Source organism: Macrobrachium rosenbergii, chromosome 30 (assembly GCF_040412425.1).
Source record: "Macrobrachium rosenbergii isolate ZJJX-2024 chromosome 30, ASM4041242v1, whole genome shotgun sequence".
Taxonomy (NCBI): Eukaryota; Metazoa; Arthropoda; class Malacostraca; order Decapoda; family Palaemonidae; genus Macrobrachium; species Macrobrachium rosenbergii.
In genome coordinates, this window is record NC_089770.1 from 13,868,501 (window position 1) to 13,892,454 (window position 23,954).

General features: G+C 34.4%; 1 protein-coding gene across 5 annotated transcripts in view; it reads right to left on the minus strand.

The window, feature by feature from the left end:
* LOC136855058 (guanylate cyclase 32E-like) overlaps positions 1-23,954 on the minus strand; it is a 437,545-nt gene that overhangs the window by 101,277 nt on the left and 312,314 nt on the right. For all 5 annotated transcript variants that reach the window (XM_067131826.1, XM_067131825.1, XM_067131828.1 and 2 more), the window contains 3 exons: positions 20,515-20,701; positions 2,091-2,168; positions 1,152-1,277 (listed from right to left, as the gene is read on the minus strand). In XM_067131826.1, coding sequence (XP_066987927.1) covers positions 1,152-1,277; positions 2,091-2,168; positions 20,515-20,701 — 391 coding nt within the window. The remainder of the gene's footprint in view (positions 1-1,151; positions 1,278-2,090; positions 2,169-20,514; positions 20,702-23,954) is intronic.

The window sequence follows — 23,954 nt, forward strand, 5'->3', positions numbered from 1 at the left end:
GACAGCTTCCCAGAGGATGTCGTGCAGTTGGAACTTCAGAAGTTCAAGGGAAGGTGCAATGCATTACTATCACAATACTATTCTCCCTGAATTTCAATACATTTTTATCTATTTTGTTTGTTAATTAAATTTTTTTTAATAAGTGAGTGGGATCTCTTCTTTCTGTATTTCCCTTTACTTCCTCTTACTTCTTCCTAATGAACACCATATTCTTTGGAAGCTGGAATTTCAAGAAAATGGCCCCTGTGGGCTTGTTCCATATGAACAGGTTTCATTTCCTGAAAAATAATAATAATAATGTTGCCAAAACTAAGCTTTGTCCTTATCTTCGGTACAGTATATCGTTGTTCAGAGTTTTGTTCCAACAACATGTTACAATATAGAATTTATGCCAAAGGCCAAGCGATGGGACCTATGAGGTCATTGAGCGCTGAGAGGGAAATTAGCTGTCAGAAGGTTTGAAAGGCGGAACAGGAGGAAAGCCTCGCAGTTGCACTATGAAACAATTGTTAAGAGGGTGGGAAATCAGATGGAAGAAAGAAAATATGAACGGAGGTACAGTAAAAGGAATGAAAGAGGTTACAGCTAGGGGACGAAGGGACGCTGCAAAACATCATTAAGTAATGCCTACAGTGTACCACGTAAGGTGCACTGACGGTACTAACCCCCTATGGGACCAAAAGCATGTTGAGTTTTTGTTTAATATTTCTCCTTGATAGTGTTGGAGATGAAACCTTCAAATTGCATAAATAACTCCATTCTCGTGTGTGGCTTGCGCCTATAAAACTTCTCCCTAAGAATTACTTACCTAATTTAAACTCTCTTTTGTCATAACCTAAGTAGAGAAGTACCTTCGGACTCCAAGGTCCCAGCCTCACTAAAAATGACAAGATCGGATCGCCGTGAAATAAGTTTGCCAACGCAAACAGTAAACTCTTGGAAGAGCAAATAAAAAAACGACAAAAAACATTCTGGTCGTCCAGTTTCGTACATCTGACAAACCAAATACCTGGTCACTTTCCTCATCCACACAGGAGCTCTCCTGAAACGACCTGGTCAAAATTAGACCAATTTGTAACTCCCAAAGTGACACGTGTGAGATTCTAAACTCACGTTTTACATGTTCCAGAACCTTCCAGTTCGATACTCACCCAGGAAGTTCTGGAAGGCGGCCTGGACTGTGGAATTTGTGTGCTCGTTCAGAAGGTCCCGTAGGTATTTATCTGGCTTGTTCTTGTCGTATTGGCTTAAGGTCACGCCCACTACGAAGTATTCTCCTGGAGACGAAAGGAAGATAAAAAAAGAATTATTATTATTATTATTATTATTATTATTATTATTATTATTATTATTATTATTATTATTATTATTATTATTATTATTATTATTATTATTATTATTATTATTATTATTATCTTCTACAGGTTTTGTTCTAGTTTCATTTAATTTATATGATAAGCAACTCATTAATTTAATGAAATGTTTTCAGAGCCACTAATTTTGACTTGCAATAACAAAATATTATTATCAATGAGGAGGCCATTGACACAATAACAAAAAATAAACTAAACTTAGAGCAGATGCGTAAAAAAAATATTTACACACTAAAACAATGTAAAAAAAGGTATGAAAGATAATTGGCAAGGTAATTAGGAGAGCAACTAACCTTCAGACAAGACGGTAAATTATGAGAAACAGGAAAATATTCCAGTTCAAAAAACAATGAAAATGATTACTTGATGCCGAAAAAAAAAAAAAACTTGTCGCATGGTTACCGAGGCAAGACAAAGCATCTACCAGAGAGAGAGAAGAGAGAGAGAGAGAGAGAGAGTACTAAATAATGTTTCTGAAGTTTTGATGTTCTCCAGAAAATATATATATATATACAGTATATATATATATATATATATATATATATATATATATATATATATATATATATATATATATATATATATATATACAAGAGAGAGAGAGAGAGAGAGAGACACAAGAGAGAGAGAGAGAGAGAGAGAGAGAGAGAAGTATTTTCACCTGGTAGCAATGGAAAACTTCTTCACCTGGATGAAAGGTATGCGTAATTAACTCACCGTTCTGGAAGAGGCCTTTCTCTTCCATGATAGTCATTAGGCCTAGGAATTCGTAGTAGTGACCGAGAACGACGTATACTGTAAGAGAGAGGAAACCATTATTATTATTATTATTATTATTATTATTATTATTATTATTATTATTATTGTAACAAGTAAACGTTCACAAGTGGCGGATCTAAATATTCATGAGCCCAAATGGTAAAAGAAGCTTTTATAAGAAAGGAAAGTGCATCAATAAACTCATGGAAAATAAAGATGGTAAATAAAAGTATGTTAAAATAAAATATAATAAAATTTACAGGACACAAAATAGTAACTATCTGCAAATGTTAAAAAAATACTTTCTTGATCAATCTTCTGGTAACTTACCATTCGGAACCTATATAAATTTGTTGCAACCAACCAATCTTTTTATTTAGTTTCTACAAAATTCTTTCACCAGAAAAGAACAATATTCTGCAAAGCAATTAAATCAAAGTCCTTTAACAATATTCCTACGTTAAAAGCTGACGATGTCAGCACGGGGGGCGTATTTTAGAAAAATTTTCATCTACCTGTTACTCTTTCATTAATATGGCAAATCTGAACACACTCGCATATACATTGTTCATTGCTGATGGAATTGTCGTAATGTAAAACTTTGAAGCTTTTTGCAAAATCTTTTGTCAAAAATACTTATGATTCTCACATCATAATGATCAATGAATTGCATGTGTGTGTGTGTGTGTATGTATGAACTCTCTTGAGATGTAAAATTTCAACAACAATGTATGTATGTATGTATGTATGTATGTATGCATGTGAAAAGCAAGCTTCCAAAGAATACAGTGTTCATTTAAAAGATGTTACAGAAAGTAATACGAAATACAAAAAAGAAGAGATCAGATATTAGAAATGAGAAAATAATTCAACCAGTAAATAAATATATAAAAATGCAAGTAAAATACAGAGAGAATTCTTTAAGGGCAGTAGCGCATAACATCTCTGACTGAACTTTGGAAGTTCCAATTGCACAGCATCCTCAGGGAAGCTGTTCCATAGTCCAGTGGTGTGAGGAATAAAGGACCTCCGGAACCGAGGAGTTCGACAGCGAGGCACATTTACTGCATACTGGCGCAGGTGTTCAGTGAATCTGGTCGCTCTCGGCAGGAAAAGAGCGTAAGAGAACCAGTGACCAATTGTGTCCACATTTATACAACTCTGTAAAACTTTACGTACAGTGTGCCATGTACGTACGTGCTCCGTGTGCACTTTTCCAAAGTCATTTCCCACTGAGGTAATAATTTCGCAAAACCTGCTCCCAGACTTAGTGGCATTTATTAAATTAAGCTTCTCATAAATTCACTGTTAAGAGTCTAACAAATGGCCACAGTTTAAGAAGTGACGCGCCGTATATATTTCCTGGCTCAAAATGGCCCGCTCCATTTCGGGAGTTTCATGGTTTTTTACATCAACGGCGAATCGCCGGCGTTTTACCACTGCCTAGAACGTATTTAGCCCAGACACGATGCATACACACCCAGACATTATATATATATATGTATATATATATTATATATATATATATACATACATATATATATGTATGTATATATATATGTGAATATTTATCACATCACCGTGATTTTTGTACACAAACATTAAGCTACAAATGTCGTTTTAATAACCAATTTACTAACTCGAAATAATATATAATATATATTATATACATATATATATATATATATATATATATATATATATATATATATATATATATATATATATATATATATATATATATATATATATATATATATATAACTACCGAAGCAGTTCGTTGTTACTTATAATTTCTCTTCGGTATATACTGTATATATATGAGTTCTGGAGGTAGAGGAACTGGATATTAAGCGACATTTGTGGCTTAATGTTCATTGTAAAATATCACGGTGATATAATAAAAATTTGCATATATATACAGTATATACACACACACATATATATGTATATATATGTAATATGTATATATATATATATATATATATATATATATATATATATATATATATACATATATATATATATATATATATATATATATATACATATATATATATATATACGTATATATACATATATATACGTATATATACATATATATATATATATATATATATATATATATATATATATATATAGAGAGAGAGAGAGAGAGAGAGAGAGAGAGAGAGAGAGAATGTCCCATTTTGCACAAAATACACACACAAAAAAAATAGGCAGACAGACACACACACATATAGATCGATAGAGGATTTGTACAGATTTCTCCAAATGTTCTTTGAACGAACACAGACAATAAAACATGAGTAAAACATATAATATATATGTGTATATATATATGTACATATATATATACAGTATATTACATAAATACACAGATATATGAGGTCAACATAGGTCACCCCGAGGTCAAGTAAAGGTGAACGTGAAATGAAATGAAAACATAAAAATTTCGCCTCATACTTGCAACATCCTGTGACACCTTAAATAATAAACATACTCCTCAACATTCTCTTTTATAATATATACAGTATATATATATATATATATATATATATATATATATATATATATATATATATATATATATATATATATATATATATATATATATATATATATATATATATATATATATATATATATATATATACACATTGCCTTCGTCCCCCAAATCCACTCAAAACGGAATTATATGCGCGCGCACTTTGCGGCACGCGCGTGCACCTAAGATGATAATCCTCTTTGGCTCCATGATATCCGGTCTCAAGATCATTTGCCCAATTACTCTCGCTTAATTTCGTGAGGATCAAGAAGAAGTGATCAATAATCAGACGCAATTGGAAGGGAAAGATCACAATACACAAAATCATCTTTACTTTCCCACCAAGTTCCCCATCATTCTCAGTTAAAAAAACACTGTTATCTCTCTCTCTCTCTCTTAATTTATTAAAAAAACTACCAACAACGCTTCTCTTCTTTTATTTGTTAAAAAACTCCCCACTGTTCATCTTTAAATTAATTTGTAAAAAAAAAACTACCCACTGTTCTTCTCTCCTTTAATTTGTTAAAGAAAACACTACCCACGATTCCTTTCCAGCTTAATTTGTTGAAAAAAAAAAACATACTGTTTCCCTCTTCCTTACTTTGTTAAAACAACTACCCGGTATTAATGTAAGTGTTTTGCATCTTGAGATACTAGTTACATGTAACAAACATATATATATATATATATATATATATATATATATATATATATATATATATATATATATATATATATATATATATGTAGAAGAAGAGAGAGAGAGAGAGAGAGAGAGAGAATGTTTGCATCTTGAGATACTAGATCGTAAACACAGACAATAAAACATGAGTAAAACATAAATATACACATACATACAAACATATATATATATATATATATATATATATATATATATATATATATATATATATATATATATATATATATAAATAATATGATTATAATCTATATTATGTATCAGTTCCACTGAAAATGTTTTAGATATACAGACATAACCGGTCTCAGATCATTTGCCCAATTACTCTCCTTAATTTCGTGAGGATCAAGAAAGAAGTGATCAATTTACACCCAGTTGTTTCATTTTCTCTCTCATATATATATATAAAACTATATATATAAATATATATACTATCTTATATATATGTATTAATGTATATCTTGAGATATATATATATATATATATGTATATATATATGTGATTGTGTATCAGTTACTGAAAATGTTTTAGATATAAATACATATATATATATATATATATATATATATATATATATATATATATATATATATATATATATATATATATATATATATATATATATATATATATAAATCTATTACAGACACTGATTATAAATCATATATAGTTTTCTGTAGTGATACTTTACTCTCTTATAAAAAAAAAAAATGAAACTAAACTAAACCCGTTTCCCTATGCCTCTTTTGCCTGCGGCCGTCATCAAAGACTCCGGAGTGAGTGGAGTTGTTGTGGAGAGAGAGATATCGAATTCTCCCACCAAAAGCATTCGTTGTTTTTTTTTTTTTTTATATCCCCGAGAAAAAAAAACTCAGTTTTGGATGAAATATCTCTCGCGGTAACTATATATCCATATACTGAACTGGTTTCAAGTAGGACCTGGTATCACAGAATGCGTTGTTTTCCCATAAGGGTTTTCTAGGTTGAAATATTGTCAAAAGTAAACTTTGATACAAAGTAAAATGTTTGAATTTTTCTTGTAATTTCCAAGGTAGCTTGAAGTATTTCTACATCTCTCAAATGATTGTTTTAAATAAAATTCAATGTATTTTTTTCCAATTTAATATAATTTCATTGAAATTTTTGCTCACACACATTTCTCCGTTCTATATTTTTATGAGTTTTAAATTCTCCACACATCTAAGTGCGTCAGTTCACGCGTGGACTTAAAACGATTTTTCTCACAAAAATTTCTCAGAATTTCTTAAACCAAAAGATTATTTTTTTTTTTGGTTTTTAAGACGTCTTCAAAAGAACGTCCTACTCTTTCCTACTTTCCTCAGTCGTCACGAGTTCAAAGGATCTATTTGGCTCCTCAGGAGTAACTTTTTTTTCCTCTCGGTGAAAAAAAAAACTTTATTTGGAACTGGAAATATTGTGATATATCTCGTCGATGTTTTCTTTGTTTTTGGGGAAACTAGTTTCGTTGGATATCTGAATGTATAATGTGGCTCTAATATAATAACAGTAGTGACAAGGATATGAATATACAATACGTTTGTATATATGTATAGCATTACTCATTTGTATAATTATGCAAGAGGTAACGTCTGTGTGCATACGTATGTACATTTGTACGTCAATGGCGATTGTTAAAACTCGGATTTTTTAAAAATAAAGTGAAGCTTATGTGAAAAAATTGTAAATAAGGGAGTGACTGGTTTAGCATGAAAGTAGATATCAGGAAAGGCGAATTACCTCCATTACTGTTTAATATTTCACTGTATGAAACCAAAACCGCTTGGTGGAAGAGTTTGAACTTTGAAAGAGAGTTAGAAAGTTTGAGTAATGAATATTACTATAAAGCAAGTAAAAAATGCGCCAAAGTTTCTTCGGCGCAATCGAGTTTTCTGTACAGCGTATAATCAAGGCCACCGGAAATAGACCTATCTTTCGGTGGTCTCGCTATAATGCTGTATGAGCCGTGGCCCATGAAACTTTCAGTCACGGCCCGGTGGTGGCCTGTCCTATAGCGTTGCCAGACGACCGGTCATGGCTAACTTTAACCTTAAATAAAATAGAAACTACTGAGACTACAGGGCTGCAATTTGGTATGTTTGATGATTGGAGGGTGGATGATCAACATACCAATTTGTAGTCCTCTAGCCTCAGTAGTTTTTAAGAACTGAGAGCGGACAAAAAAAGTGAAGACGGACAGGCAAAGCCATTTCAATAGTTTTCTTTTATAGAAAACTAAACGTTGACGAATGTATGCAGGTTTTCTATACAGATGTGCAGTTTTAAACTACACAGATGCTAGCCTTAAGAAGAAAGGTGAGTCACTGAACAGGTGAAGCAAGGATGGCACCGAAGTCCCCTTCGGAAGGTTTAAAGGAATCGGTGCTAAAACAGTTCAAATTTGTCTAGCTTATCTGCTGATGAAAGCAGGTGGTCCAAATAGAAATAAAAGATCAGAGATATTGACAGGGAGAAGGGACAAAGAACCCAGTGATGGATGGATGAGTGTATTTCTGAGATGGTTTGTTCATGGCATGAGAATCGAAAAGAATATTTTCGAGGTGGTTCATTCATGTCGTGAGAATGGATGGGAATGTTTTCGAGGCGTTTGTTCATGTCGTAAGAATGGGTAAGCATATTTTCTGGATAGTTTGTTCATGTTGTGAGAATGGACAAGAATACTGCAAAGGTGGTTTGTTCATGTCGTGAGAATGGAAAGGAATATTTTAGAGGTGGTTTGTTCATGTCATGAGAATGGAAAAGAATATTTTTGAGGTGGTTTGTTTTCGTAAGAGGGTGGTTCATTCATTTGTAGAAGAATATTAGAATAATGGGTAAGCGTATTTTCAAGGTTTCAAGGTGGTTTCAAGGTGGTCTGTTCATGTCGTAAGAATGGGCAAGAATATTTTCGAGGTGGTTTGTTCATATCATAAGAATAGGTAAGCATATTTTCAAGGTGGCTTGTTCATGTCACGAGAATGGAAAAGAATATTTTCAAGGTGGTTCATTCATGTCGTAAGAATGGGTAAGCATAGTTTCAAGGTGGTTTGTTCATATCGTAAGAATAGGTAAGCATATTTTCAAGGTGGCTTGTTCATGTCGTGAGAGTGGAAAAGAACATTTTCGAGGTGGTTTGTTCATGTCGTGAGAATAAACGAAAATTTTCGAGGTGGTTCGTTCATGTCGTGAGAATTGACGAAAATTTTCGAGGTGGTGCGTTCGTGTCGTGAGAATGTCGGATAACGAAAAGGGTGTATAATTCGCAAGTTTTAAGGGTTAGAGGGAAAAATAACATAACGGCGGTCGAGACACTGTTGATGAACACACTCTGCAGCTTAGAAAGCACACGATTCTGTGGAACTGTTCTGCAGTGTGACAGAATGAAAACGGCAGTGACTATAGTCACACTTCTCTCAAAGACACCCTTGGTTTTGGGGAGGGGAAAAGGATTACTGAGATTCCACGGGAAAACAAGATTACACGGGAAAAAAACGTGTGTTATACGGGGCAGAACTGAACAAAACAGAGGTTTCTGTTTAAGTCACAGGTAAGCTGCTGTTACCTGCAAACGGTAAACACACTCGCACGGATCGGTACACAGGACGATATTTTTTCTCGCTCGTGTAAACACAATACTCTCTCCTAAATTCAAATAACATAGAAATCACAGATTCCTTGAATATCGCTTTTCCATATACCAGAATAATTACATACTTATAATAGTACACACAGTGATTTCATAACAATGAAATACTTCAATGGTTACATAATATCATCATCTTCTGAAGATTTATATTATATCATTATTTTTATCTCCGTATTTTAATACCAAACGTCAGTCAAACGAAGCACAAATTACATACTTATAATAGTACACACAGTGATTTCATAACAATGAAATACTTCAATGGTTACATAATATCATCATCTCCTGAAGATTTATTTTATATCATTATTTTTATCTTCGTATTTTAGTACCAAACGTCAGTCAAACGAAGCAGAAATTCGACAAAATATTAATACATCAAAATCTCTACGGCCGATAATGGCTGCTCGTGCTGTTTTTTTTTTCACCTGAATATATTATATCTTCGGAATATTTTCTCCGTATATTTCTTTTTGGGAAATATATCATTTGTCAATACCAGATGGCAGCACGTGTCCTTCTATTCCCCTAACGAGAATTTATAGCTTATGTACGACATAAACAATCTCACGTTTACGTTCGGTAAACAACCTCGTTTTGTTTCTCTCTCTCTCTCTCTCTCTCTTTGTAGAAAAGTTAATTAATGGCTTCAAAGTCTTATCAGTAATTCAGAGCCTGGCTGTGTCGAACCTACATTTTGTAAACTACCTATCAAATTAAAAAAATCATTTCCTTTTGCGTAGGCACCTCAACTGGCGTGGATATTAAAAAAAGAAATTACAAAGGGAACTTACGTTTGTGTTTCTCACTCACTCTCTCTCTCTCTCTCTCTCTCTCTCTCTCTCTCTCTCTCTATATATATATATATATATATATATATATATATATATATATATATATATATATATATGTATATATATATGCGTGTATATATACTGTATATACATATATATATATATACATAAAACCCCAAAACTATGATATATATATATATATATATATATATATATATATATATATATATATATATATATATATATATGTATATATACACACATACATCATACATACATACATACACAAACAAAAACACAAGTCAAACAAAACAGAGCATACGACCTTCGACCCCTTGACCCTGACCTTCACAAACGCGTACAACCACTCTCGAAAACGAAACTTCATTACTTATCATATTCACCATCATTATCATTATCCACGAATTTTTCTTTAGGGATTAAGCGAGCCGCTGTATATCGCTTTGCAAGAGTAATGTAATTACCTCTGCATGCGAATTACATTCAGTTCTCTCCATTAAAAATGTCTCGTTCATCCATCGACGGATTACAGTTTTATTTACTCGTTCGTTAATGCCACGACTGATATATGTGTATATATATATATATATATATATATATATATATATATATATATATATATATATATATATATATATATATATATATATATATATATATATATATACATATACACATATATAATATATATACATGTATACTGTATATACAAATATATATATAATATATATATATATATATATATATATATATATATATATATATATATATATATATATATATATATATATATCATAAAATGAATAAAAACTGAATATTACAAACCACTGAAATAATGCCTTTTCCATTTCTCAGTTCTTCTCCTTCTTCTTCTTCTCCTTCTCCTGCCGCTTCTTCTTCTTCTTCTTCTTCTTCTTCTTCTTCTTCTTCTTCTTCTTCTTCTTCCTTTACACGAATATCTATGACTGCCAAATACATCCCACCGTGTATTTCCTCTCGGGAAATTTATTATTTGCAAGCGCCTCAAACCGGCCGTGTTTTCTCTCTAATGAAAATTCATGTCTGCCGTACAGCGTAAACATTTCGAAATCGTCTCGCTCTCTCTCTCTCTCTCTCTCAACACCTCTTTTGTTATGGATCCTTTTCTAAAAATACTCTCAGACAACGGACGAAAAAGAAATTCAGATCGCCCTTATGAACCTTTTTTTTATTCTTTTTTACTGCAAAGTTTATTGATAGCCTTGAGAGTCTTGTAGTGCACCTAATATCTTTAATGCGGTTCCTGGTCTCGTAAGCGAAGCTTCAATATTTGCATTGCCTATCAAGTTATAGGAGAACCTCCTTTTATTCAACATCGACAGCTCATTGGAGGATGATAAAATGGTAGAACACAGGATTTTGTACGTTGAGCTTTTTCCTCTCTCTCTCTCTCTCTCTCTTTGTCTAAAAGGAGTAAACACACTAACTGTCTACCAGCCTGTCTAAAAACTATCGTCTACAAAACAGCTGTTATTCTCATACTTCTTAATTTCCTCTCTCTCTCTCTCTAAAAGGAGTAAACCTACACACAAATAACAGACGTACACACTACCTGTCTATCTAGAAACTACCGTCTAGAATTCCACAGTTATTCTTGTTGTTCTTAATTTTTCCCTGTCTCTCTGTCAAAATGGAGCAAACGCACACACAAACAACTGACGTACACACTACCTATATATATCTGTCTATCTAGGAACTGCTGTCTAAAAAAAGCGCTAATATTCTTATTATTCTTATACTTCAATTTTCTGTCTCTCTCTCTCTTTCTAAAAGGAGTAAACTTACAAATAATAGACGTACACACTACCTGTATATCTGTCTATCGAGAAACTGCTGTCTGAAAAAAGCGCTGATACTCTTATATTTCTTAATTTTCCTGTCTCTCTCTCTCTCTCTCTCCTTCTTTCTGTCTAATCTAGAAACTGCCGTCTGGAAAACCGCTGATATTATCATACATCTCAATTTTTTCCTCTCTCTCTCTCTCTCTCTCTCTCTCTCTCTCTCTCTCTCTCTCTCTCTCTCTCTTTGTCTCTCTGTCTAAAAGGCGCAAACCCACACCCAAAATAGACGTACACGTTTCCTGTCTAGATATCTATCTAGAGATTAACATTAGGAAAACCGCTGAATAGCTTCTATTGCTCAATAAACGCTTTGGCTTTGCAATACTCCAGTGCAAATATATTCCACATGAATTTCATATGCAGAGATAGTTAAGTAACTCTGAAAAGCTGTATAACGCTTCGCGTAATTCCCGGCAATAACGGGAAGAGAGAGAGAGAGAGAGAGAGAGAGAGAGAGAGAGAGAGAGAGAGAGAGATAACGAAAATGAAACGCAATTAACTAACCTGGTTTTATGAAATGACTCGAAGCATTGATGAAGAACTGGGGTCAGCGTGCGAGTGAATATTGTTTTTTTGACCTTACATTTATTTATCCATTTTTATCAAGAGTAAGAATTCATCATTAAATGTATGCAAGTTTAGTGACTTTATTCATGAAGAATATTACTTGGACTTTTTAAGATTTACGGTGTTTTTAACTCTGTTCAAGGTTAAAGTTTTAAATTAAATTTTTAAATTAAATAAAACTGTTGGAATGTTAAATGAGTATTTCACTTCTTACTAAATGCATGCACACACATATATTTATATATATATATATATATATATATATATATATATATATATACATACAGTATATATACACACACACTCCCATATACACACACACATACATATATATATAGTACACACGCACACACACACACACACACACACGCGCGTACAATTGCTCTCCCTAAATGCCGGGGTTAACCGGGCGCTTGTGAGAGAGTAATCGCTGGGGAGTGAGCGAGCCTTAGTCGCGATAATGAGATTGAGGATTGGACGGGATTGGGTTAGTCCCCGGGATTGGTCTCGAATCTCTCTGTGTATGATCGATTGCCTTCCTTTGTATGAGAAGAAGAAGAAGAAGAAGAAGAAGAAGAAGAAGAAGAAGAAGAAGAAGAAGAAGAAGAAGGAGGAGAAGCGATGCATGAAGGGAAAAGGTGTAGATGACGTACGCTTTTTTCTTTATTCTTTCAGTTTCAGAAATGATGGGCTTACGCTTAAGCTTGGAGGTAAATTTATATATCTCCCTATCCATGTAATGTATGAATGTATGTATGCATGTATAAATGTGTATGTGTATGTATATATACATAATATAATAAATAAATTATATATATATAATATATATACAGTATATATATATAATATATATATATATATATATATATATATATATATATATATATATATATATATATATAGTGTTTGTGTGTTTATGTATGTAAATGTATGTGTGCATATGCATATGATTGTTCCTGAAACTTTATATAGCCATATATATAGATTTATTATTATTATTATTATTATTATTATTATTATTATTATTATTATTATTATTATTATCATTCGTCAAAAGATGAACCCTATTCATGTGGAACAAGTCCACAGGGAATATTCAAGCCTCCAAGAAACATGGCGTTCATTTGAATGAGATAACAGAAGGCAGTAGGAAATACAGAAAGCATGGATCAGTTATTGGAAAAGGAAGAAAATCAATTAACAAATTAATAAGCTAAAAGACAAAAATGTAAGTAAATTACCAGAGTACAAGGAGAATTGTTCTAGGGTAGCAATTACTCAACAACATACGATAATGATCTTGCCGTCGATTGCCAATTAGAAGCTCGAACTAAGACAGCCGATTCAAGGAGGAATAATTAAACGAATCAAAAACGCAGAAGAATGAAAGCGCATTTCTCGGGGGCGAGAGGAGCGAACTAATGACTCAGTTGTTAAAAAAATAAAAATTATCATTCTCTCATTAGCAGGTACGCAACGCCTTTCTCTTACAGAACGCCTTCTGTAATTGGTAATTAATGCCGCGAACAACACCAGGTGGGGCAAAAACAGAGGTCGGCGGACCGGAAGTGACGAGGGAACCTGGGAGTTAATTGAATGATGTTGGTTGAAAACAAATTTTTGTTTCACCTACGCACTTGAAAACGTTCAAGGTACATACATAAATACACGCTATATATAGATATATACATATACATATATATATATACATACACTGAAGTCACGTGTATCTACTGTGATTTTTTAAGCATATACATATGTATATATAAATGTATATATATACATATGTATATATAAAAATATATATATATACATATGTATATATAAATGTATATATATATATATATATATATATATATATATATATATATATATATATATATATATATATATATATAATACACATTATTGCATATATCCAACTTAGATTCACCGTGATTCAGCTAGGAGCCTGTATAAAGTATACACTGTACACACACACACACACACACACACACACACACACACACACACACACATATATATATATATACATACATACATATACATATATATATATATATATATATACATATATATATATATATATATATATATATATATATATATATATATATATATATATATATATATATATATATATATATATATATACTGCTGCGTTAGACAGTGGGCGTCCAAACTTAACTACGCCAGCACAGATATAAATGTATGCATATTCAAACATACTTTTAATCCCTGAATGCATTATGTAAACATACGCAAATGTCCTCCGTATAATTATCTACAATAGAGGCTCTCTTTCCTACCTTAATCATCTGTTGAGTCCCATAATTCACTCCGCGTACATCATTACCTACTCAGACACCTCAGACTCATTTTCACCTTGACAATTTATCACCTGGGCAATGTTGTATGAGCCCGGGTATTAACATCAGCTTGGAAAATCATTTTCTTACTAATAATCTATCCGTAATGAGCAGCTGGCGTGAAATTATGTGATCACAGACCAACGTGATATAATGAATTGCTCATCTCTCTCTCTCTCTCTCTATCTTTTTCTTAGCTTTCTTATCCTGTCTGCTCATCTCTCTCTCTCTCTCTCTCTCTTTCCTTAGGTTTCTTATCTTGTCTACTCATCTCTCTTCTCTCTCTCTCTCTCTCGGTTTGTCCTTACCTAGCTTTCTTATCTTGTCTACTCATCTCTCTCTCTCTCTCTCTCACTCTCTCTCTCTCTCGGTTTGTCCTTACCTAGCTTTCTCATCAACCCCCTCTCTCCCTATCTCTAACCAGGAGGAAGAAATTGAAAAAATTTACCTAAGTCTCTCTCTCTCTCTCTCTCTCTCTCTCTCTCTCTCTCTCTCTCTCTCTCCAGGACGAGGAAATGTCAAAACTAGCTTAAAATCCTTAATAAGTATTTGCCCTCCTCAAACCTTATACAAGAAAGAAATATTTTTTCCAAGATGACGGAGGTTCCAACTGTAATTCTTGCTGTCTTTGAAGAATATAATTTCATTTACAACTTCTTCTTCGTTTACAACGTCCATATGTTTTTTTTTTTTTTTGACTGACCGCAATCTCCATGAATGATGGGTTAACCAATTTTGTATATCTAAAGGAGCAGCAAAACGCGACAATACCAATAGCTTCTGCTCAGAGTAAAAGTTTGTTGAAGTATTTGAATGTTTACAAGATGAAGCAAGTAAAAAATGCGCCGAAGTTTCTTTGGCGCAATCGAGTTTTCTGTACAGCCGCTACAGCTTATAATGAAGGCCACCGAAAATAGATCTATCCTTCGGTGGTCTCGGTATAATGCTGAATGAGCCGCGGCCCATGAAAGTTTAACCACGGCCCGGTGAGGGCCTATCCTATATCGTTGCCAGGAGCACGATTATGGCTAACTTTACCTTTAAATAAAATAAAAACTACTGAGGCTAGAGGGCCGCAATTTGGTATGTTTGATGATGGGAGGGTGGATGATCAACATACCAATTTGCAGCCCTCTAGCCTCAGCAGTCTTTAGGATCTGAGGGCGGACAGAAAAAGAGCGGACAGAAAAAGTGCGGACAGAAAAAAAAGTGCGGACAGAATAAAGTGCGGACGGACAGACAAAGCCATCTCGATAGTTTTCTTTTACAGAAAATTAAAACTAATATTAATTTCATAACTAAAACCAGCTAAGTTTCTACATTTACCCAAGTGTTAAACTATCTGCCAATCATCGGTAAATAACTTAGACTTACCGATGCTTAGTCTAAAAAAAAAAAATCAAGGGGAACTTGTCGACTGCAAGCAAGCAACCAAAGTTCACAGGGACTGTCAGGACAAAGGCGAATTCCGAGAAAGGATTATGGAACGCAAGATCAGATGATCCAAGTGAAGTCTTCGACAAAGCCAGACGCATCATCAACACGTGACGTGAGGAAATTCACTTTTAGCTTAAACTCTTTTTCTGACAGAGATTTTGCAGTAAATCTTTATGATGCGAGACAAGCTTGGGCGTTTCCTGTTGTGTACAAATTGTCTTAGTTGTGATTTAAAAAAAATTCACAGTCAAAGCTCGCCACTTCGAAGAGAGCACAGGCATTTCTATAAACGAGGTAAGCTTTTGTGTGTCTTGAAAATAATGTTATAAGAAATGCGTAGACTTCATAATAACAATCCTCATCATTACGGCTTGCTAACCGAGGTAAGAAGATAAGACACCTCTAAGTCTATGATATCTGAGCCTGAGACACTTATCAGTCTATGATATCTAAGGCTGAGACACTTATCAGTCTAAGATAATCTGAGCCTGAGATACTTATCAGTTTATGATGTCTGAGACAGTTATCAGCCTGTGATGTCTGAGCCTGAGACACTCATCATTCTATGATATCTGAGCCTGAGACACTTATCAGTCTATGGTCTGAGCAGAAGGCACATATCAATCTGATATCTGAGCTGAGACACTTATCGGTCTATGATATCTGAGTCTGAGACACTTATCAGTCTATGATATCTGAGTCTCAGACATTTATCAGTCTATGGTATCTGAGCCTGAGACACTTATCAGTCTATGATATCTGAGGCTGAGACACTTATCAGTCTATGATATCTGAGTCTGAGACACTTATCAGTCTATGGTATCTGAGCCTAAGACACTTATCAGTCTATGATATCTGAGTCTGAGACACTTATCAGTCTATGGTATCTGAGCCTAAGACATATCAGTCTATGATATCTAAGTCTGAGACACTTATCAGTCTAAGGTATCTGAGCCTGAGACACTTATCAGTTTATGATATCTGAGGCTGAGACACTTGTCAGTCTATGATATCTGGGCTGACACTTATCAGTCTATGGTATCTGGGCCTAAGACACTTATCAGTCTGATATCTGAGTCTGAGACACTTATCAGTCTATGGTATCTGAGCCTAAGACATATCAGTCTATGATATCTAAGTCTGAGACACTTATCAGTCTATGGTATCTGAGCCTGAGACACTTATCAGTTTCTGATATCTGGGGCTGAGACACTTGTCAGTCTATGATATCTGAGGCTGAGACACTTATCAGTCTATGGTATCTGAGTCTCAGACACTTATCAGTCTATGGTATCTGAGCCTGAGACAATTATCAGTCTATGATATCTGAGTCTCAGACACCTATCAGTCTATGATATCTGAGCCCGAGACACTTCTCAGTCTATGATATCTGAGTCTCAGACACTTATCAGTCTATGATATCTGAGCCTGAGACACTTCTCAGTCTATGATATCTGAGTCTGTCTGATGCTTGCTGATGAAGAGCTGACGTAATGTCAAAGGAAGTAAAAGAGTTTCTATCAGATGACTTCTACGAGCGCTTATCACCAGCTTTAGTTTTCTGTAAAAGAAAACTATTGTGCCGGCTTTGTCTGTCCGTCCGCAGTTTATTCTGTCCGCCCTCAGATCTTAAAAAACTACTGAGGTTAGAGGGCTGTAAATTGGTATGTTGATCATCCGCCCTCCAATCATCAAACATACCAAATTGTAGCCCTCTAGCCTCAGTAGTTTTTTTTTTTTATTTTATCTAAGGTTAAAGTTAGCCGTGATCGTGCTTCTGGTAACGATATAGGATAGGCCACCACCGGGCCGCTGTTAAAGTTTCGTGGGCCGTGGCTCATACAGCATTATACCGAGACCAACGAAAGATAAGATCTATTTTCGGTGGCCTTGATTATAAGCTATACAGAAAACTCGATTGCGCCGAAGAAACTGGGGCGCATTTCTTACTTGTTTTGAAATTTACAGTAATATTAAACTGTGCAGTTGCGAGAATATTAACAAAACTGAGGTGACAATACCGTTGGAGGGACAGATGTCATACGTGTTAGGTTTTTGGTGCCAAAGAAACGGCGCATTTGTGACTGTTGTAGCTGGGCTCCGGAATTCTGTCAGTGCTTTCACATTCCTTCCTGTGGTAATATATCTTCTACATTTCATTCTTCTTTATTTCTCTTTTTCTAACGAGTACGAGAAAGCGAGAGGAATAAAGTTTCTCATATCTTAAACCTCACTGACAAAAATTATATAGCTAAAAAATAAACGAATGAATTACTAAATACATAAACTCATAAATAAATAAATAAAATAGATAAATAAATAAGCATAAGTTTGATAAACATATTATTATTTCCAGTATGAAACTGGTAAATTACGACAAAACCAAACATCTTGGTGTTTATTTCCACCACCAAAGAACCTCGTTTTAAATTTCTCCGAGTCCAGAATCACGCTCCGGGATAAAAAGAGAGTCGAACAACAGAAAACATGTCCTACATAATGCTTGTAAATCAATAAAAATATAAAAAATACAATAAAAACAAACAAAAGACAATTATACTCAAGAATAAACAGCAGCACCCACAACTCCCAGGGGAAGACTTGTCCCACAGAATCGAAGTACGGAACCTAAAGCCCACATTCCAGGACCTTTGTGTAACAAGCCTAGCTATGAAGGCTAATCCTCTGTACCTCTCCCCTCAATGGATTACTTGGAAGCTTTCTCCTTTCTCTCTCTCTCTCTCTCTCTCTCTCTCTCTCTCTCTCTCTCTCTCTCTCTCTGGCCTTCACGGATTGTACAAACAACAATCCCTACTGGTTCAATCTTTTCTTTTTTATTAGATCTAACAACAAGTCCTGAGCCTGTACAATATATATATATTCGTTTGTCAGATATTTTTCAGCCGAGAGAAAAGATATGAAGGTGTGTTTTTGTTTAACACTTTCCTAAATGCCTTATCTACTTAGCTTACAGATTTTAAAAACTAAAGAAGGCCGCGTTTCATAATATGAATTTTCATTTCAATGCCGTACAAACACACCGCCAGTCTGGTTTGTAAATAACTACTGAGCCATCAAAGCTGGTTTGTGTAAGTGAGCACCACCAAAATTAAATCTGGCAAAGTCTGGTCTGTGTACGTAATTACTGTTTTAATGTTGCCAGTGTCCGGTTTGTGTAAGTAGGCTAATTACTGTAGGAATATTATCAGTATCTGGTTTCTGTGGGTAATCACTGTATGAATATTAACAGTGCCAGGTTTCTGTGAGTAATCTCTACATGACACAGAACTATCAGAGTCTTGTCTGTGAAATAAATCTTTACATGAATTGAGCATAAAGGTAATGTGACAAGACCACATACCCTGGATCAGGTAAGCATGTTTTTGCCCAAGTTTTTACCCTGGGTCAATGGTGCAAAGTTTGGCACCAAGATGCACTAAATCAAATACTAAATCAACAAACTAGATTCTTCCGGTAATGCCTTCAATGCCAGTTTTCTATACTTTTAAGGGAGACTAGTCACGTTCATTACATGTACGTATTTACAATAGCCCAAGAATGAAATGCAACATGAGTATGACTCACTATACATATAAGGTGTTTGAAAAGTCTGGAGCCATGCGTGGAACTTTTCAAGAATTCTACATCTGTTTCAGACTTTCCAGACTCAATGTACTTCACATCTAAAGGTTAAAACCCCCTTGACTAAGACCCAGTATGAATAAAAGGTGTTTGAAAAGTCTGGAACCATGCCTGGAACTTTTCAAGAATTCTACATTTGTTCCAGACTTTCCAGACTCAATGTATTTCACATCTACAGGTTAAAACCCACAAATACAAACCTCACAAATTAGATAAAAAAACTAAACTAAGTCTGGAACCATCCCTGGAACTTTTCAAGAATTCTACATCTGTTCCAGACTTTCCAGACTCAATGTATTTCACACCTAAAGGCCAAAACCCCATGACTAAGGCCCAGTATGTATAAAAGGTGTTTGAAAAGTCTGGAACCATCCCCTGAAACTTCTCAAGACTTCCACATTGGCTCAGACTTTCCAGACTCAATGTATTTCACATCTAAAGGCCAAATTCTCATTACTAAGACCCAATATGTACCAAAGGAATTTTTTACTAAGACCCAATATGTATCAAAGGAATTTTAAAAAGTCTGGAACCATCCCTGGAACTTTTAAAGCCTTCTACATCTGTTCCGAACTTTCCAGAATCACACCTGAAGGCCAGAATAGAACTGTCCAAAACTCCTACATCCGTTCCAGATTTTCCAGACTCAATGTATTTCACATCCGAAGGCCAAAACCCCTCCCACTCCCAAAAGGACACCTCACCACCAAAACAAATCAACAGAAAACCGAAGGCTTCGAAATTTCGAGCCGTGACTCACTCCTGGAATCCATGTAGGTTTCTCTGATCATGGAGACGAAGGGGTTACGGTCGTATCCATGGTGGTAAGTGGCGTCCCAGCTGCGGGTCGCCTGGATGGAAATGTTGTGGCGAGGGAGGGTCCTCACTATGGTCTTTGCCACCCGGTTGAAGTTTTCGTCCGGGGAGTTGTTGTAGAAGAAGGTCACCTGTGGGAAAAGGAGAATAAGGAATAGGTGTTTGATCGTTCCAAGAACAATAAAGAATAGGTGTCGATCTTTTGAGGAACAGGAACTAATACAGGTAGTTTCGTAATAGGGAGAATAAAGTGCGTGTTGGATCGTTCGAAGAATAACAAAGAATAGGTGTCGATCTTTTGAACAGCAGGAACTAATATAGGTTATTTTTGCAGTAGGAAGGATAAAGAATAAGCGCTAGATCTTTGAAAAACAGATACTAATATAGGATAATTCCGAAGAAGGAAGAACACAGAATATCGTTGGATCTTTGAAAAACAAGTACTAATATAAGTTAGTTTTGTAGTAGGGAGAAGAAAGAATAAGCGTCAGATCTTTGAAAAACAGGAACTAATACAGATTACTTTTGTTGTAGTGAGAATAATGAATAAGTGTTCAGTCTGTGAAGAACAATATTATATGTATTTTTGTAAATACGCAGTGATTCACGTTATCATTTTTGTCACATTTCCTCACAAGGAGCTCTTGATATGAATTGTCATCTGCTACACAAGATGCAAACTAATAACTGTAGATATTAGATAACAGACAGATGTAAAATTAGATAATAAGTGTAAATAACTTAAAGAACAGAAGTCCATTTAAATAGTCTATACCTTGATCCGTATGGCAATTTTCATTTTTCATTTTTCACAAGGCACAGTCGTCAAGTATTGTCACCTTTTGCAGCGGAAGAAGATGCACTATGAATATGAAAATTAATATGACAATCAAGATTTAATCTAGATAAGATCCAGATGGATAAGAACGGGAAGCCGAAAGAACAGGGTATGATTTGGATAACACCACTCACATTGGACAACCCTATTTAAATGACATAATCTTCATTAAATTCGTGTTTTTATCCCTCCCGTTTAACAAGGCATATACACTGACGCAAAATACGTGAATGCTAATTGTATGCATGAAAACAAGAAAAAGAAGTTAAACTTATGTATTAATGATCTAAGGTACGTTCTCTCACTTAGGTGTACCAATTAAAGACATGTTAAGATTCAAATAAAAAAATATGCATATGTATGTATGTATATGCATGTATATATATATATATATATATATATATATATATATATATATATATATATATATATATATATATATATATATATATATATATATATATATATATATGTATACTCTATGTGTAGAATGTGAACAAAAGGAGTGAGGACAGAAAACTGTCATTTCTGCTTCGGAAATAATAATGCTATGTACCGATAACAAAAAATTACATTAAAAAATATAAAGCGTGGCCATTATCAACCTTCCAAAGCATCCATAACATGTTGCCCCCCCACCCCGTCCCCGCTCACCTTCCCCAACCCCCTCCCAAGCCTAGTCCGTTTCATAAAGCTTCCAAAGTCCACTTCCAACCCCTCCTCGTCGCCGAAAGTTACATGCTGATAGTTTTACCGGTCCCCCTTTGCTGGATGAAAGGGATATTGCTTTAGAAAGTGCTTTGTAAAGCGCTTTTACAAAGTGCTTTACTACTTATCTTAATCTCTTCAGTGAATAACCTGGGTGTCAGGAATTGAAATTCTATTTCAGCGATGAATAAAAAATAAAAAAAGATACTAATTTTTAAAATTATTCTAATTGTTTTCTTTGGTGTACACGACCATAGCTTTATTATTTCTCTCTACGAAAGTAGCTCAGTGACAATAATATATTACAATTTTATTTACTTATTTCTCTTTGTTTCAAAAATTAAATTCCTTGTAAAAGTAGCTGTATCTTATTTCCCGGAGCCACAACTTTCCTTCTCGCTAAAACCAGCCAGGACTTCCGGAAGAATGCTTACAAAGACATTGCGATGCTCTTATATGTCAAGATTTAAAGGCACGTATGTTTTGTGTGTGTGCGTGTGCGTGTGCGTGTGTGCGTGTGTGTGTGTGTGTGTGTGTGTGTGTGTGTTGTTGCAGGACCGTTACCTGTCTTAGCCTTAAAGGGAAACATATGATAAATGCAGACGAAAAAAGACTGTGACGGGCGTCCGAATGAGGCAACAGACTTGCTTGATATTTTTTGTTATCCAATTTGAAAAATAAAGGAAATACTTTTACGAGAGTCTATGCCAATACCTCGGTTCTTGAAAAGTTACCTTCCCTCCATAATTCGTCGGTATCTAGGTACCCACAGGCTGAGTTTCATAGAATTGTTGGTACAAGTTCTTCGGACTCAATGATATCTGCTTTTGCAGTCTAATGAACTGGATTAATCCATCGTCTGTTTTGTTAGTCTCATTTCTTCCTTGTTTTGATGAACTGGTGAAACCAATACTTTTTTTTTGACTAACTGCCGTAACCAATCTTTTTTTTGACGGACTGGCGTAACCAATCTTTTTTTTACGAACTGGCGAAACCAATCTTTTTTTGACTGACTGGCGTAACCAATCTATTTATGAACTGGCGTAACCTATCCTTTTTATGAACTGGCGTAACCTATCTTTTTTTTTAAGAACTGGCGTCACCAATCTTTTTTTGACGAACTGGTGAAACCAATCTTTTTTTGACGAACTGGTGAAACTAATCTTTTTTTTACGAACTGGCGTAACCAATCTTTTTTTTACGAACTGGAGAAACCAATCTTTTTAAGAACTGGAGCAACCAATCTTTTTTTGATGAACTGGCGTAACCTATCTTTTTTTAACGAACTGGCGTAACCTATCTTTTTTTTACGAACTAGCGTAACCAATCTTTTTTTACGAGCTGGCGTAACCAATTTTTTTGACGAACTGACGTAACCAGTCTTTTTTTACGAACTGGCGTAACCAATTTTTATTGACGAACTGGCGTAACCAATCGTTTTTACGAACTAGCGTAGCCAATCTTTTCTTTGACGAACTGGCGTAACCAATAATTTTTTTGACGGACTGGCGTAACTAATCTTTTTTCTTAAGATTTTGAGTTTTCCAGCCAAAGTGACAAAGTTCTTGATACTCTATAACATATCAAAACTTCAACTGCCTGTGCTGTCACATTTTCAACCCAAATGTCCTCAAAAGATGAACTAATTAGAAGCTCTGAATAATATCAAAGTTCACCTCAGTCCCTTTGTGTTTGTTTGCTTCTTTCTTTTTTCTCTCTATTACAGTTCAGCTGAGCCAATATTATTCAGAGGGGTGATTTTTCGTAATTTGGACAGTTCTTGACAGGTAGACCTCTATTACTTTGTCTTGCAACTTGTTTCTAAATTCGGGAGTCAT